At 32.8% G+C, this 18788-nt stretch overlaps 1 protein-coding gene across 1 annotated transcript in view; it reads left to right on the top strand.

Annotated features, from left to right (window-relative positions):
- Positions 1–18788, top strand: part of LOC106465066 (nephrin-like) — a 108878-nt gene that overhangs the window by 73328 nt on the left and 16762 nt on the right. Inside the window, exons 2-6 of the mRNA XM_022393356.1 lie at positions 5019–5348; positions 12136–12246; positions 13760–13963; positions 15103–15411; positions 15691–15981. Coding sequence (XP_022249064.1) covers positions 5019–5348; positions 12136–12246; positions 13760–13963; positions 15103–15411; positions 15691–15981 — 1245 coding nt within the window. The remainder of the gene's footprint in view (positions 1–5018; positions 5349–12135; positions 12247–13759; positions 13964–15102; positions 15412–15690; positions 15982–18788) is intronic.

Below are 18788 nucleotides of genomic sequence, written 5' to 3'. Positions count from 1 at the left end.
CCTTCCCTCTAGTCTTACACTGCTAAATTAGGGACGGCTAGCGCAGATAGCCCTCGTGTAGCTTTGCGCGAAATTCAAACCAAACCAAAATCTTAACATCTTTGGAAATAATGAGCTGGTGCTCACTTTTTAGAGGTAAAAGATCCAATAATTTATAGTGCGTATTATATTCAAGAGGTTGTTAAATCTATGTGTATTAAATGTTTGTTATATTTGATTATTTCTTTCTTGCCACATTTCGAATAAACGTGGCAACTGATAATTGATAATTCCTGACTAACCAAAATTCACCGGTTTTCTCTAATTTTGAAGTGATATACTATAGGGAAGGCATCTAGTCAACAGTAATTACTGTCCATTCCTAGGACACTCTAGTCTGATCCAATAGTAGGTCTTGATCGTCACATTTATAACTCATCCATTTTTCTTCGCACTAGCAGTAAGCGAACAATGAACCAGTAAATCCACAATCCGGCAGTCTAACCACTGGGCCACACTCGGCTCAATAAATAAAAAAATACTCCGTTAATCTCGCCTAAGCGAATATTAGTAATAACTAATTATTAACATTTATTAAAAAAGATTCGGGTCTTTGGAACTGAGATATTCACCAAACATGCTCGCTCTTTCAGCCGTGGGGCCGCTGTTACAGTCAATCCCACTATTCATTGGTAAAATAACAGCTCAAAAGTTGGCTAGCTGCCTACCCTCTACTCTATCACTTCAGAATTAAGGACAGCTAGTGTGGATAACCCTCTAGTGCCACTGCTCAAAATTCAACATACAAACAAATTATAAAAATTGGCTACAATAAAACAAAATAATTTCGGTCAACATCCTTCAAGTTAGGAATACAGTCAAATTTAATGCCGTGAAGTTTAGTTGATTTTGACAAACATTACCCAAGACCTTCGCTGTAAAATATTATTATCCACAATAGATAGCATATAATATAAATATTAAGCAATCAGCTTTGGATAAAATCAATATTACATAAAGTAGATTAAAACGGGGGGACAAGAGTCCTGCAGCTCAGCCCTTAAAAAAATCCATTAAGCCAAATTCATCATATTTTTATTTCCTTGGTACGTTTTATTCAAAAAAATTTTTATTTCATTGGTACGTTTTATTCAAGAAATGAATTTTTGTTATGTGAAATTGTACTTTCACTGTGGAGGAAGGTGGATATCATATAATTCACTTGCTCACGTGCTTTAATCATTGTGATTATAGTACCAAACACAATAGTTTTATTCGGAAGAAAGATTGAAAAAAAAAGTGTGGAGATTGCCGATCATAAATGATATTTCATAATATTAAATTACATTTCTTTTTCGCCATATCAGTTGATTTGTCTTACGTTTAAGGCTTTTACTTGATATACATATATACTCATAGTTTTCGCGAATAGATGCGTATTCTGAGTGATGCATCTAAAGAGCCAGCCAGTGGCTCAGCAGTAAGCCTGAAGGAATATAACGCTAAAATTTAGGTTTAGATGTTTCATTTATAGATGGAGAAACAGACAGATTCTCAACATATTGCATTCTGTCAGTCGAGAAATGTCTTACTTATATCGTTTTTAGACCTTTGAACATGTATATTGTTCAAGAGGTTTTCCTGGCAAACCTATTCCTTTTGATGAAATATACGATTTACAATTCTTTTACGTTTCTAACTTTCTAGTCATGCAAACAGTAAAAAGTGCATAATATATATACCCTACAAAAAATTGATATTCGTATGCCCATCTACTGAAAGGTTAACATTTATTGTTTTGTAATTTTGTCTGATGATATCTAAGAGATCTATCATCAAGATCAATTAAAATGAGCATTAGAAAACTCAGTGAACAACATTGTTTTTATCATTACTTGTTACGTTTTTTAAAGATCAGTACTATAGAATGCCCTGGACCACCTCTTGGTTAATTGAATTTTCTCTATGTTAAAAGCTGTATATTCCCAGTCAGTTTCTAGTTATAAAATGTAAGTGTTTTGCGAATACTTGACAAGTGGAGCTGATAATGATTTAAACAACTGAGAAAAAAAAATCTTATATAATACTGCAATCTTTTTCATATACAAAGTGTGTAATCCAAGTGGTCCCAATCTTTTGGACAGCTTATATTCTTTTTGCCAATTAAAATGCATGTAAATGTTCTCATTTTTTGAGCGCACATCTATATTAGTTCTGTTTATTGCGGGAATCGAACCCCGAACTTCAATATTGTAGGTTCGTAAACTTACTGCTGACCTACCGGGGAACCATTAAAACGTAGAAATAATCTATATGATGGTCAAACTAATCCAAAGTTTTAAAAGTGGATTTTAAGGTAAGTTATTTCATACTCAATTATAAACTAATCTTCAAACCAAATTTCAACAATTGTGGTTTCAATGTTTTGTAATTATAACCATACTATTTTTATACTTGTTTATTGAAGTATGAGTTATGTTAAAAATCCCCATTATCTTTTTCTTCTTCTTCTTTTTTTGCTCTGTGGCAGTGGCTTTCCATGTCAGTTCCCTGCTAACACTACTATAGTAGACTGCCTGTACACCTTAAGATGTTTTCTAGTTATAAGGTATTAAGTTGTATCTAGCTATTTTGTTGTTAATAGGGTAAAGCATCCCCAATTGTATAATAGTACAGGTTTTTGTAATTGTGACATAAATAAGTCACACTCCCAGCACTGTTTGCTTGAACTGCGTTATAAAGTTTGAAGGTAATCATGAAACCAACTTGCGAGATATTATAGACCGAAATAAATCGCAACTTTATGTTATACTTACACCATGATAGGTCCTTTATACAATAATATTTAAAAAGGCACAGATCACTCTTTGTATCAATTTTTCAGAAAATATACGTTTCCTAAACGTTATAATGAAATATTATTTATTATGAGCCCAATTTCGCTCGTTAAAAGATTGTAAGGATTAAGAAAGTATGGTTGTAGAAAGTTTATTGAACAAGTTTTAACATTTAATGGTATTTGCTTAGTTCATAGTTCATAAGTAAAAGTCCATGTTGAAAGAAAATGTAATAAGAAAAAATAACAAGTCCTTACATTCCAAAAAGATACACTCGAAAATAAAAGAGAAAAACGAGAGCATAGAATATTTCCACTCAGTCTGACTTCGGTAATTTTTACATTAGTGTTTTCCTGAAGGAATTTTTTTTTGGACGAGTAAGAAAAGAAATATACAAAAGTAAAGCTCATCCCTTCAAAAGAATATGTAATACAGTGTTTAAAATTTTCGTACACAAATTAAAACTTATAACTTTTAAAAGAGGAAAGAGAAATATTTGCGATAAAGCACATATTGGTCTACAAATACTAAAATCCCATTTGATCTCCCTAGTTTCAGTGTAAACCAGATTGAAGACTTTGTCAATAGATAGTTCCAAAACGATATTTGTAGAGTAGATAGCAGAGGTCGTTCTGTGGCGCGAAGATGTAAAATCTGTAATGCCAATTCCGATTAGTCTATGCATTGGCACGATAGAAAAATGCATTTAAGCGACGCTATAAGCATTTTAAGAACATACGAATTATATATATCTTAAAATGATTTCTCGACAACCTAGAAACAAGAGAAGACGTGTTTATTATTTTCAATGGGGACCAACTCCTGTGTGACAAATTAACTAATTGAGCCTAGTTAGAAACTTAAAGTTGAGACATAACCATCCCTGATTTGGAACTGTTGACCAGAGTGGGCAAGCAGTCAGCTGTATTCACTGTTTATGCAGCTATTCATTACAAAGCAACAGGATTGACTATCAAAATTATAATGCCCCATACCTGAAAGTGTGGAAAATGTTCAGAAAAGCTAGCAGCTCGAACTTTGGATTTTTGTTTCACAGTCGGCATGGCAATCACTGCTCTACACCCGGACCTCAAGCGAAGGCATTGTAGCCTCATTAACTGAAGCCTTTTAATGTATATCGTGAAAATTATAGAGGAGCGCTTCAGTTTCACTTGTAATATCAAAACCCGCGGTGGTTAAAGTTTAAAAAACAACTTTTTCATTGATGTTCGCAAACTTCTGATGTCATTACAGCTACTCAAAAAGACATGAAAGAATGATCGTTAATTATATTATCATGTTCTATGAGGAAGTGTCAATCTGTATGAAACAGTCAACACGCAGATATGTCAAATTTGGAAGATAAGAGCCTTGCACCACTCACATCTCAATCAAAATCAATCCTTTTTTTACACTGTTTTACAACGAGAACGACGATCTATTTTTCTTTCAAGAAAACTAGTTACGAAGACATTCTGGATAGCTTTACTTCCTTTCTGCGGTTTGAAGCTTTGATGTAAGTGACGTGAATGTGTTTGCAGTTTAGAGCTCACTTCCAGCTGTACTTTCGGATCTCAAGGATATTATCAAGGAAACAATTGATGTAATTACAGACACTATGCTTGTCAATGTGTTTGAAGTACACCAATAAAAGTAATCTGGGGGTGTTATTAAACATGAGTATATGTAGTCTATTATGTACTTCCCCACTTTTCTAACTTTCTCTGTTTAAAAGTTATTACGTTTTAAAATATTAATAACGATTTGAAGACACATTTTATAACGTGTCTCCTGAAATATAGATACGATTTTTATTATTCAGGTAAATATATTAAATGGATAATAATGGTTTAATAAACAAAAATGTTTAAACAAACCAACAATACTTGGATTGACTGTTCATTATTTTGTGTTTTAACTTTATTTTGACATAATAAGTAAAAGTGTGTGATTGCTACTTAACTGTATTACAAATTTTAATTTGTACGAATTCTAACAATGTATTAAAGAAAAAAAAATGTATAATTAGTTTGTACGAATTCTAACAATGTATTAAAAAAATGTATAATTAGTTTGTACGAATTCTAACAATGTATTAAAAAAATGTATAATTAGTTTGTGCGATGAGGTTCTCTATATATATATATATTTAATTACCATTATGTTTTTCTGATTACATATTTTGATTTTTTTTTCTTACAGAAAAAATTGTAGGTATTGCAGGATTCAAAGTAGCTTTGCCATGTAATATCACTTTACCATCCCCTAACGACGAACTTTTACTCATATTGTGGTACAGAGGAGACACATCGAATCCATTGTACACTATGGATGCTAGACGTAGTGCCACAAATCACTCTCGGCATTCTTCATCTGATAACTTGTCTGGAAGAGCTTATTTTAGTGTTGTGGATAGACCAGCTGTTCTAATCTTAGAGCCAGTATTTGCAGGGGATGCTGGAACCTACAAATGTCGAGTGGATTTCCGAGTAGCCAGAACAAGATATTCCAAAGCGGAGTTGTCAGTAATCGGTAAAGGTTTTATGAAAAAATAACTAGTAATATATGAGTGTTTATAGTTTTCGATAATTTATCACTTGAGTGTTTCTGTAGTTTGAAAAATATTACCATACTTTAAACCATATTTATGGAATACAATATATAATATACATAGAAGAATTACACTATATTACCAAACGTACTAGGACAGTAATAAAACGTGCAAGGTCATTAATTCATATTCATTTATTAAATTTCTAATAGGATGTTGTTGAACCTTCGACAACATTCACAGTTGAGATCCTGTCACTAATGCTTTATATAAAATTTCGGTAGAAAAATTAGGCGTAGTATTACAGTATTCATCCAATGAAGTGAATGCCAGTTCAATAGTGGTTTATTGTTTATTGACTCAGGTGACATCCCAAACGTTGTTTAACTGGATTTAGGTCTAGACTATGGGCTGGTAGTACTTATTTTCAATGTTGTTGTTTTCGAACAAATTTCTAACAGACATAGCAGTATGCAAGGCTTTTTTTCATTCTAGTAGACATAAGGGACTTCACCATAATACTTCATCAGTGCTGGTACTGCAGCATTGTGCAAAATATTAATATAAGATTAGGCATTCATCCTTCCCTTCACTACAACGAAAGGATCCATTCAATACTATGAAAAAGATATCCAAACCATTAGATTTTTCTACCACACTTGTTCACTGATGGGACAGCAGTAAGTTTAAGGACTTACAACTCTAAAATCTGGGCTTTGATTTCCGTAGTAGACACAATGGCTTTGTTATGAAAACAAACCATCAAAATGTACCATCCTTCACTATTGAGAAAACACAGTCGTATCATGTAGCATTTTTTTGGTTTACCCCGTCGTCAGATGGAAACAACTTGTACTGTGATTCATTACATGTGATGCACCTCTACTGTTGAATACACCAGCTTCAATGCTACAGCACCAATTTAGTCGATACTTTGCGTTCAGGTTTGCAACCATGGCTTGGAAGCAGCATCATTTTCATACTTCTTACCTGCCTGTACTAATATTAACATTAGCATGATGTGTTGTCTTCCATTTCCACAGTTCACTTGGAATAACCCAACGTGATTGACACGATGCCAAAACACATACCCCCCCCTTACCCTTTCGTATCTGATGATACCCAATAATTATTCCTCATTCAGTCCCTGTCAGTTATTTACCTCGTGCTATCTTGCTTAGAACTAAGATTTTATACCTGCTGCTCCGATTTATAAGGTACATGCTGATTTACAGACTGGGAAACAAAAATGCAAATATATGTTAGAAGGATTTAGTTCATGTTTAAGGGTTTTTGTCTCGATACTTTTGGTAATATATTGTGCACTTATTATTCATAAACAAAAACTAAAGAACAAAAAACTTGCATACTTGCATTTAAAGATGCATAATACTTAATTTTCATCCACAAAGATTAGAAAATGATGCCTCATTGCAGAATTGGCCACTGGAAGAATGATTATTTAGAATAATGTAATGAAGTTTTTTGTTTGATTTTGGATACTTGGATACTGAAACGTTACCTGAGCTATTAGAATTTGGAACTGACAGACGAGAGGGAAGGCAGATAGTCAACAACATCAACCACCAACTGTTCGGCTAGTCTTATCCGCCCAAATAATGAGAGTTGACTGTCTCTCTTATAACACACCCAAAGCCTCATTGTGTGGAGCAAACATGTTTCTGGCTGTAATGGCATGTGAAGGATAGACCCATTGATTCATATTCTGGTAAACTAATCACTGGGCCATACTCAGTCCATAAAAATTAGAGAGAAAGATCACAGTTGTTACAGATGGATTTAAATCCAAACAGTTCATAACGATTTACTTAATTATAGAATATGATCGCCAATATAAAGTAAGGAAAAGCAAGAACAGCTTAGCACAAATGATGCTAGCTTAAAATTAAAGTGTTGCCAAGATTCTGAGTTATTCTCAGTCACTCTTCTAAAGAAGCTGTATACATGGCATCTCTAAACTAGGGAGTCACTTGACAGTAAACGACGCACATCCCTAAAGAATCCGATACATGAAGATGTTATCATTAATTAGGCTGGAGTCAGGGCCAATTTATCATTATATGGCAGCACACTTGCATCATTTTCTTGTATAAAAATGGAGTTTAATCTGGTTACAGGTCCTTTAAAGGTTACTAAACATTTATTATCTAACTGTAGGGTGAAACATAAAATTTCTCCGAAAAAATATTGTTTAACGTTAACTGGTTCTATGAACATGTTCTTGAAACCGTTGCAAGGGCTGTGTTTTATATTTGATGTGAGTAGAATGTATCCCATCATTTGGCGATTACTGGCATACAGGCCATATTTTTCTTTTTTTTTACTGTATGTACATTAGACATCGAGTCTAGTAGTGACTGTGAGTAACTGAGTCAATCCTGGAACTGGTACCTGTGATAGCAGGGAACCAAATTTACAAATAACAGTTATTTATTTCTGTTAAGAACGTCGGTCTGCCTCATATAGGTGAATGAACAACTATACCATTGACTTATAAAAAGTTACGTATTCAGTCAATGATACTTTGAGACAGTTGTAAGAAATCTGGAATAGACAGATATGATTGGACAGCTCACATCACGTGAGTGACATACCCAAACGTCTCATTTGACTATTATCTAACCAATAGCTCTGGACCAATTCCATCATTAAATTAACATCTTGAAAGCAAGAACTAAGACGAGATAGTGTGAGGACACTATTGTTAAAAAAGGCGGAACGATTAATCATATTGAAGTCATATGCCTAATCACTAGATGCCAAATTTGCATAGCAATTAATTGAAAAGGGTGATTGGCATTGTTTTATAAGAATGGTAATTCCTTGTTATAGCAATAATATTACAAATTACATTTGTCGTTTAATTGTTTTGTATAGTAGTTCACCATCTAAACTTTGGAGATAAAAGCTAATTTGTTTGCTTTGTTTTGATAAAATGGCAAACTTCTGATTGATGAGAATAATATTTCCAGTCTGCTACATTTGCGTATTATAATATAAATGTGTGCTAACTGTTTAGTTATTGATTCATTGTCATTTATTTTACTAAAAAGAAATATTATATCCATATTACAGCAAATACTTCAAATTCCAAAGGTTAGTGTATTCAGTTGGATTACTCTAAAAATTCAGTCTGTATACGTGGATGTGAGAGTTGTATAAATGCATACTATACCAATACCTAAACATACTTTTGATAATTCAAGAAAATTAGCTCAAGGATATTATATGAAATGACCCAAATGTACAAATACTGCTGTTAAAGACCACAAAATCAGAATGAGGTCAGGTAAATCATATTGTTAGTGGTATCATTTATTTTTCTTCGCCAGACCTAAATCTTGAATTTTTGATTTCATAACTTTCAGAAATTGAATTATATTTTAATTTTTCACTGAATGCAACATAATAATTTCACACGCTGCTATTTAAAACCGAATTCTACACCTGTTTTCAGTAGCTCCAGAGCATTTCTTACTTTATTTGTATGTGTGTTAATTTTACTCTTTCTTTGTGTTTAATCTTCCTTTTTATAGTTTTCTTAGTTGTTACATTTTAATATTTTCATAAGAACAGAATAAATACCATTTTCAGTGAATTAGCAACGTGTACGATTAGTATCATAGTACATACGGGCCTTCAAGGCCATCTAAAATAATGAAAAAAAAAAGTATTCCTCTAGCACAAATAACTTTACACTGCAATATATTCTTCTATTAAGCATAAATATCATCCCAAAGGTTAAGAGAAAGAGTGGAATAAGTCTTTAGGCTACATCTCCCTCTAGTGTAGGGAACATACCTCCATATTTCTGGGAGGGGGTTAAAACACACTGATTGTTTTAGTTAGAAGGTTATTTTCTAGACTGTAATTAAATTAACTTCAACAAGTTTAATCAGTTGTTCCTATTATTGCTACTTACGAGATCTGGAAACTGTCTAGTCATAGTGTTGCCATTCACCAAAGTACACAGCCTGGTGACTTAGCAACTAAAATGCAAATGTAGATGGAATGTAGTAAGTAATATATTTCCCACTTTCACCTTGCTTTAACCAATTCTACCACAGTATCTCTCTTTCACAGAGTGAATACGTTAAAATATTTTATTGAGGTGTATTCTGTCATTCACTTTCCTATTTTTAAAAATCCCTTTCCTCAAAAGTTTTCGAGATATTCTGGTTCAGTTAGCCTTATTGTCTTCTCCTAATTTTTATTTTCCCCAGCAATTTAATTGATGAGTTCACTGATGGAAACCTAATGCAATATGTTACATTCTTTACCATAATTTCGCTTGATACTATGATCAGGATAATTTGCATATACACTGATTTTCTCCTACTAATCTGAAGTGCTGCATTTGGGTTCAAAAACGAGCAGGTTAAAAGTCATTTTTTTTCTACACTTGTAAAGGACACTCCCATTTCTTAGGTTTGGAATGTCCTTTGACTTTACCATCATGCTAAATTTGACCTCAAGACCTTGATTGTATTCATGAATATCATTACCTAGTGACTGACGAAGAGAAAACTGAGGTTTGTGCATGATTCTTATCCAAGAAGGTTAGTGCCAACACAGGTTATTCTCTTTGTAAAAATATCATATTATATTCGAGAGTGCCAGTTAAGGATCCATTATGCTGGGTTAATATCCCTATTTATTGTGGCTGAACTAGATTCTTCTCTTCAACAGTGCAGTATCCTACCACAGAGTTTAACAGTTCAACTAAGCAATTGTTCTTGGAATTTTCTTCTGAATTTACTCAGTCATACCTGAAACATTGGCTTCTGGCTACTTCTGTGGACGGTAGTTGCTACTATGATCCCCTTTTGAAAATTTAAAGACTTTTCTTGTGTGGTATCTCATTACCCAATCTCCTTATTATTTTGAATTTATGGTCAATAAATGTTTTGCCTGGTGCCTAGAATATTTATCACAACTTACTTCCAGCCAACGTGGCTTTACTGAAGGGAAAAGTATCATAAAATTAGTCCTGTTATTATGACAGACCCCCTGTTATTCGTCTTCTCGACAAGCAATTCGTCATATTTTTCAAAATATGGGTATTCCTTTTACACTATCTAATTTAATTTGTACAAACAGCATACGATTACTGTAGTAATAAACTTTATATATATATATACTTCATTTCCTTTAATTTTCGAACAGCCATTACCCTTATTTTTGACTGAGCATATAACTGGAATCAAAAACAATATGTGTGACTTTTTCAAAGATTAAAAATGCTTTGTCTCTTTAGCATTTCCTTACTTTTCTGGCTTATTGAATGTTGACTCATTATCGCAATACTCTAATGGTTTCCTGGTATGTACGGACCTACTGGCCTAACGTACAACAACCTCACTAAACGAAAAATAAAAGGACCATATAATTCCATACTTCCAAAACCATGCCAGGAATGCATCGTATTTTCACGAGGTTGCATAGTTGTAGGATAAGAGGGTTGTCATAGTCATCTAGAAGTTGACAGGCCACTTATACTACCGCTACCTACAGTGAACAGGCAACAACGAAGTTCCATCTTTAGAAAATAACAGATTTTGTAAAGCCTGTGTGCCCCAAACCAACAAAACTAATTCTTCGTGCTAAGAGGAGTGAAACGCAACAATGAAGTTTCATCTTTTGAAAACAACAGATTTTATTTAGCCTGTGTGTCCCAAGCCAACAAAACTAATTCTTCGTGCTAAGAGGAGTGAAACGCAACAATGAAGTTTCATCTTTTGAAAATAACAGATTTGTATAGCCTGTGTGCCCCAAACCAACACAATTGATTCTGTGTTTTAAGAGGAGTTAATCGGCCACTATTATTATAGGATATGAGTAAGTGCTCCTCCAATACCACCAGAATAGGTATTGGAGTAGGTATGAAGTAGGTATATGAAGTAGGTACTTCATAGCTAGACGGAATCCACTTCCTTACTCCAGGCAATATCACAATTTCGAACGTTATTTTTAACAACTTTAATATGTGTTCTTCACTTTCATAAGCAGAATAAATTTTTGTTATCAACATGTTTAACTTATGAAGGAAAGTTATTACTAAAGCTGTCTTTCAGTAGGCAGAATTCTCAATTTCTTTGTTTTATATGTCTGAGAAATCTTACATATGAACTTGCAATGGGTGTCTTTGTTATTTTATTGTATGTTTAAATAATTTATATCTTACATTTATTATGCAACCGTGTACTAAGGATGCCATAACAGCATTTTAGTTCAGCTTAAAGTTTTGATATCGTTTTCCAGCTAATGAGACAGTTCTCTTCGTAATGTTAGGCTTTTATCTCACGTAAAATTGTTTGGTAAATTCCAAAACTCTTTTCCCTCAATCCTAGAACGAATACTGCATGTAAAACGCAATAACCGTTTCATAGTCAATGAAACTAATGCCCTCATTAAGATAGAATTAATTCAGTGACACCTCATAACTCTAAGAACGAAATAGATACTTGTTATTATACTTGCCATTCTGCTCTGCTAACTTAATTAAGAAGTTGGATGTTTATGTATAAACTTAATTGAACAGTCACATACTGTGTAGTTTAATGTTATAATGCTAGACAGTAATTGACAGCTGTCGTCTTTAGCATTTCTATAACTGTGCACGTATGTTTGCCCGTGTTTACAGTTTACTGTACACAGATTATTGGTTTCAAAGCTTCATTTAATATATAATAACAATACTGATTAAAAAAATATAATCGTGAATAATTCAAATATTTTTATTTTCAGTTCCACCGAATAAACCTATAATCACTGACGTAAGCGGAAAAGTTTTGGAAAGTTTGATAGGACCTTATAATGAAGGAGATAGTTTAACGCTAATTTGTGAAAGCGAAGGAGGTATGTACAACTTTCTTTAATAGTAGCCTTCAAACATTTTGTTAAACGTATTTCATGCAAAGGAAGAATGAGTACTACACGTCACAAAAATAAAGGGATCAGTTTTCCTGTAGCCTTCAAACTTCATATTAATGCACATGTCGTAGGCAAATAGTAATTTTAAGCACTTTTTGTTCAGCGCATTCTGTAAAAGTTCGATTTTCTTTGCCTAGAAGTAATATTTATTGTTCAAGAAATGATAAAATAAATGTGTTAAATTGGAAAAGAAGAAACGTAGAAGAAATCCTGTTGTCGAGAATAATAACGGTCCAATTTTCCCAATTCAATAAAAACAAATGCTGTAGAATAATTTGGGGTGGTGTTTAAAGTCAACTAATAATGATATTATTTTGACACTACAATTGAAAATACAATTTCTGTTTTTGGGTATAATGTTATTAACGATCCATAAATTATAATACACCTTTTAGCTGTCTACACCTACTTTAATAAAACACTACATCAAACCTAACACATAGTTAACAGTTCTATATTAATTGAAACAAAATACCAATGAATTGATACATTCGGTATAATAGGTGTTCTTTAAGAATTCCAGATAGATGTCTCTAAACCAGCAAACAAATGTGGATAGAATAGGTCTTTTTTCTATGATTATATTGTTTTGTTTGTTTGTTTTGAATTTCGCGCAAAGCAACACGCTAGCCGTCCCTAATTTAGCAGTGTAAGACTAGAGGGAAGACAGCTAGTCATCACCACCCACCGCCAACTCTTGGACTACTCTTTTACCAACGAATAGTGGGATTGACCGTCACATTATAACGCCCCCACGGCTGAAAGGGCGAGCATGTTTGGTGTGACGGGGATTCGAACTCGCGACCCTCAGATTGCGAGTCGAGTGCCCTAACCACCTGGCCATGCCGGGCCACTATGATTATATAACATGCCTGCTTAGTTTTGACGAACAATTAACATAAAATTAATTTTTTTTCTCGTATGGTAATGCAAGTTTAAACTTAAATATATCTAATTATTACCTGTGTCTATGTATCTTCTAGTATTGATTTTACATAAGACAGATTTTCAATAAAAAAATAATAATAGAACGCAGTAGTATATTATATTATTAAATAAGTTTGTTTGAAATTGAGCACAAAGCTACACAATGGGTCATCTGTGCTTTGCCCACCACAGGTATCGAAACCCAGTTTCTAACGTTGTAAGTCCGCAGACATACCGCTGGGCTCTGGGGGGTTATTAAATAAGATGCATATGTGTGTGTGTGTGTGTTTACTGCATTATCATATAACCAAAGGAAATTGTAACATATGAATATATAATTATCTGTTATATTTATATTATCTGATCATTTCTAATAAATTAAAAAAAAGATAATAAAATAGATTGTTTCTTTGTCACCAACTTCTGAAGCTTAGATTTCATTTAGTTTGGCCAAATACATTTAAATGTGTATTTATTATTGACCTAAAGCCCTCGTTATATGTTTTTTTAGGTGAGCCACCCGCTTCTGTTACCTGGTGGAGAGACTCTGAGTTATTGGATGATAGTTTTCAGAGTATTTCTCGATCAACGGTTCAGAATATATTAATCATTCCAACACTACGAAGAGATCACCTCATGAACACCTTTATGTGCCAGGCCATTAATAACGAACAGTCACCACCAGCTTCAACGACGGTGACAGTTGACATGAATTGTGAGTAGCGAATACTGACTTTATATTTTTTGCCCAAAGCTTACATTGGACTGTTTGCGCTGTGTCCAATATAGCGATTCAATCTAGGAAGTTTTGTAAATGATTCACCTTTCTTTATTATGCAAACTAATACTTACATATGTTTGTGTATTATTAATCACCAAATATCATTCGGATGTTATCTAGAGGCACTTCCTGCTAGCACGAAGTATAATCATTGCACCAATGAAGAAGGTATTCGAATACTAGGAATTAGGACACATTGGACACAGTATTATCAAAATGTTGGGTTTAAATCACAGAAGAAAGCCTAGCTAGACAACAAATGTCCGTAAGATAACCATACGTAACATACTATGTTGAAAAACTAAAGAAAAAAGATTATATATATATATGATAAGTTTTTACTGAGCATATTTAGAATATAATGAATATACTGATAGATAATTACAAAACTATTCCATATAATTTGCAAACTCTTATGATACTTTTATTAGCAGCATTGCATGTGTAATAAGATGCCTAATACTTCGCTAGAATATCAAAAATTAATTTAAGTTGTTAGCCACGAGTTGTTGGTTTGTTAAGTATAAATCTATATAGCGGGCTGTCTATTCTATGCCCACCACTGGTATCAAAGCTCGATTTTTAACGTTATGAACCGTTACTGAAGGGCTGATTAAAAGTTTATTCTATTTAAGATTAAAATTGTTCAGTTCTGTAAACTGTTTAGCTTTGACATTACACAATTTGAAAAACGTAATGTTCTCGTTAGAGTTTCAGGAGTGCACTGTAGATGACATGATAAATATATGTATCGTAGTATGAACTTATATAAATATATACACAAATTCTTTATTTGGATCTATATTAACCTTCCCTCATCATTACAGTTTCCAGTGACCTCATACAAATTTGGATCAGAAATTACGAAATGCAAATTTAACTTTTGATTTTCATATCTAGTTGAATTTTATCTATTTATTGATTTTTTTTTAAATACTTAAATATGAATACGTCGTGCCATTTAATGTATACCAATACTCTGATCGATACTGTTTTATTTCAAGCTAAGCTTTCATTGGTTTTAAAATCCGTCATCTTACACCTTTTGATGCCTTTCTTATTTGCATACGCAGTTAAGCCTCTTGGTGTGTGGATTGAGAATAGCAATCGACCACTTTCTACAGTGAAACCTAGCAAACTCATTTGTCACGTAACAGGCTCACGCCCTACTGCGCAACTATCATGGTGGATTGGAGGAAAGAAACTTCAAAGTGCCAAAAAGCGATCCCCATTTGAAAGAAGCCGCAGTAGGAACAAGACCACCAATGTCCTCATTTTCAAACCTAACATTGATGATAACGGCAAATACTTGTCATGCAAGGCAGAAAATCCATTAATCCCGGGAAGTGCAATAGAAAGTGGTTGGAAATTGGATGTGCATTGTAAGAACATTTCTTTTAACATATGTGGTCGTTGCTTTAGATATTAAGCAAAAACTAGAATTTGATACATTCAAATTTTTCTAAGACGTTACTAAAACCTTCGTAAAACCACGTGTATTTTGTAATCAAATACATTCATAGTTTTACAACATCTAAAATCTGCATGTTAAAGAATGCCGTATTGAATTTTGTAAGAAAAAAAATGAACATAATACACTATACTTATTTGAAGATTTCAATCTAAATTTATAGAGAAGTATTAAATTATTTATATTCTAGATATACCTCAACTACATCTTCGACTAGGAAGCAAATTACGCCACAGTCATATTCAAGAAGGTAACGACGTTTACTTAGACTGTTTTATTCAATCTAATCCACCAGCTTCTGAAATAGCGTGGAGGTTTGAAGGAAGTGAGCTTTGCGCAAATGCCTCGTTTGGGATTATAATCAGCAACCAATCTTTAGTACTTCAAAACGTTAAGAGGAGGAACAGGGGACGCTATTCTTGTTTAGCCACGAACAGTGAAGGAAAAGGGGAAAGCAATACGGTGTTTCTTAGAGTACAATGTAAGTTCGTCACTTTAATTCCTCTGTAAAGTTTTCGAATCTGTTACCCATAAAATCTATACAGGTTCAAAAAAATTTATTTGCAACCACGTCCTTTGTGATATTCTGCATAATTAATGTGATAAATTTTGATTGGGCAGTTTTTCTTTTTTTGTTTTATGCGGTGTTTATGGGCAATCAAACTTAATGCTTTTATAATAATAATGTTTCTGACACGCAATTTCCTAAATGAAATTTTTTAATAGAATATATCCTCGAAGGACCGGATATATATATATTTCCTGTCTAATGATTGCTGCATGTTTCAAAACACAAAACTCATCAAGACTAAAGAAAGTGCAATAGCAGATTATACGTTCTCTAGTATTAACTGGGCTCAATATTAACTTTAAAGATTTAGCTTTTTATTATCTAAGTCAACAGAAATTATGTTTTATGAGTTGATTTACGCTGCTAACATTTGAGTATCAAGGAGCACTAACGCGTTTAAGGAACATTTTACACATTTGTTCGTGTTCGATGTTAGATGTTACACTACTTTCAGGATCGTTCATAATGTTGTGATAACCTCTTCTAGAAAGTATGCAAAAAAATTTTAACTTATGATCGCATCTTATATACGGATACATTACTTTTATTTTTCAACTGAAAACATGATTAGCAAAAATTATTCATGTATTTTATATATTCTTGAAGGAAATGTCAATAACAAACACTGATAGCGAGAGGGCGAAATACGGGCATTTGGGTTATTTCACGTTTAAGTCATAAAATTTTTATATGTTTCTACATAACAGGGTTACTTTGCTTCATATAATTAGGTATAAAATCGTCCAGAACAGTGTGATTAATTTATTGTCTTCATAATTCCTTCAACAAAATTACATTTTCTGCGTTACACATATATACACATATTATGTGTTCATAAATACATATGGATGTCATGACAATATTAATAATCGAACATAAACACATCTATGTAATTAAATGTCCTCCTGTGGAATAGCGGTAAGTTGACGGACTTACAACGCTAAATTTCAGGGTTTGATTCCCCGCTGTGGACACAACAGCTCGCCGAATGTGGCTTTGTTCTAAAACAAACAAGCATATAATTAAAACGATAACTCTTGAAGGTAATGGATAGAACTGCTAATCCAACCATTTGCAAAAGAATAGTCGTCATCAGAATATATGCTTTCCCAAAATTCATAACATATATATATATTATGTCATAACAAACATATGCCCAATTCTGATTGAATGCGCTAAACAAATGACAATACGTGTTCTTAAAGATTTAGACTATAAAATGTTTTCTTTACCCCAAGAGCATAAACAGCAACCGTAAAGCTGTTTTTTGGCATTATTATTTACCTAAGATTTTTTAAAACTTAGCTTTAAGTATCCGTCCTTATACTGACTTCCCGAAATTCACAAGCAAATACAAACTTTTTGAAATACTGTACTGTAGGATTAACGAGATTCCTACTGTCCCTATCTATTATCTAGCGAAACTACAGCCAATGGAACGAGCTTGGAAAAATCAGCCTATACATCAGTAGAGTTTATCAGTGTAGACCATAATAACATTTTAAATCCATTGAATTGGGTATTCCTAACGAATATTTTAGTTTTAATACATACGCTGTTCAACGTCGCATGTCACTTATTATAATGGTTTACTTCAAAAACAAAATTATAAAAATACTGCTATTGCTTGTATTTAACCGCTTACTAACTTCAGTACAATTACCTTTATTAGTACACTAACTGAAATTAGACGTAGTAATATTTTATACATGTATTGTTTTGATGTTGTTGTTAAGAGGAGGAATAAAACGATAGGTTTTCAGATACATAACTTTTTAGTATATGATTCCACATATTAAGCTAAGGTATCAGAGAAAGACTAAATGTGGTTTTAAAGATTTGTTGGTTAAACAAAGGAATGCAATGTAATGTAAAGACTAAAACAACACTTTAGAACATTTGTGAATCGAATGGTTAACTTAATTTCATGTAATATTTTTTTTGACCACTAAAGCAGTTATCATTCAGTATTTATATTCTTGTTTCGTAGTTGCTTTAATTAAAATCCACTCCTTTTAAATTAGTTAAAATAAACAAAATCTTTGACTAGATTATAAGCTCATTTGAGTCGGTATTCAAGGAGAGAAAATCTCTTGCATATACATCTTAATTGAAAGCAGTGAAAGGTGTACTTTCATTTGTACTCATTTGATACAAAGATCGCTTCGAGATTATAATTAATTCTCACACAGTTTTAGCGCAAAAGAGCATGAGTTTGTTGTTGAAAGTTAATGAGTAAAAACTTTGTTTGGAAACAAACGGAACTAGAAGAAAATACTCTAATGTAGGTAATATTTATATCACCACTAGAAAAGTTTTTTCAAATATGTATTAAACATTATTACATAAAGATGTAAAATACATATATTATTTTATTCACTTTTCAGTCATTTTAAATAAGCATACTGACTATATATTATAAAAAAAAACATTACTACAGAAATATGCAAAATATATGCAAATTTGAATTGATTATCTAAAGATGCCAATTAATTTACATGTATTTTACAATTAACTTTTTCTTGAAATCAAGAATTGTATGTGGCCTAGTGATTAACGCGCTCGAACTTTGAATTCGAAGGTTTGTGGTTTGTGGCCCTTTACCACAAAAATGCTCTCCGCACTTTAAAGTCGTAAGCGCGCTATAAGAGTGACAGCTAAATCCTACTGTTAGATACGAAAAATTAGCCCATGAAATGATGATTTGTACCGTTCTA

This window comes from Limulus polyphemus, unplaced genomic scaffold (genome assembly GCF_000517525.1).
Source record: "Limulus polyphemus unplaced genomic scaffold, Limulus_polyphemus-2.1.2 Scaffold65, whole genome shotgun sequence".
NCBI lineage: Eukaryota > Metazoa > Arthropoda > Merostomata > Xiphosura > Limulidae > Limulus > Limulus polyphemus.
The sequence above is the reverse complement of the archived record's forward strand: the minus strand, read 5'-3'. Positions and strand labels throughout refer to the sequence as shown.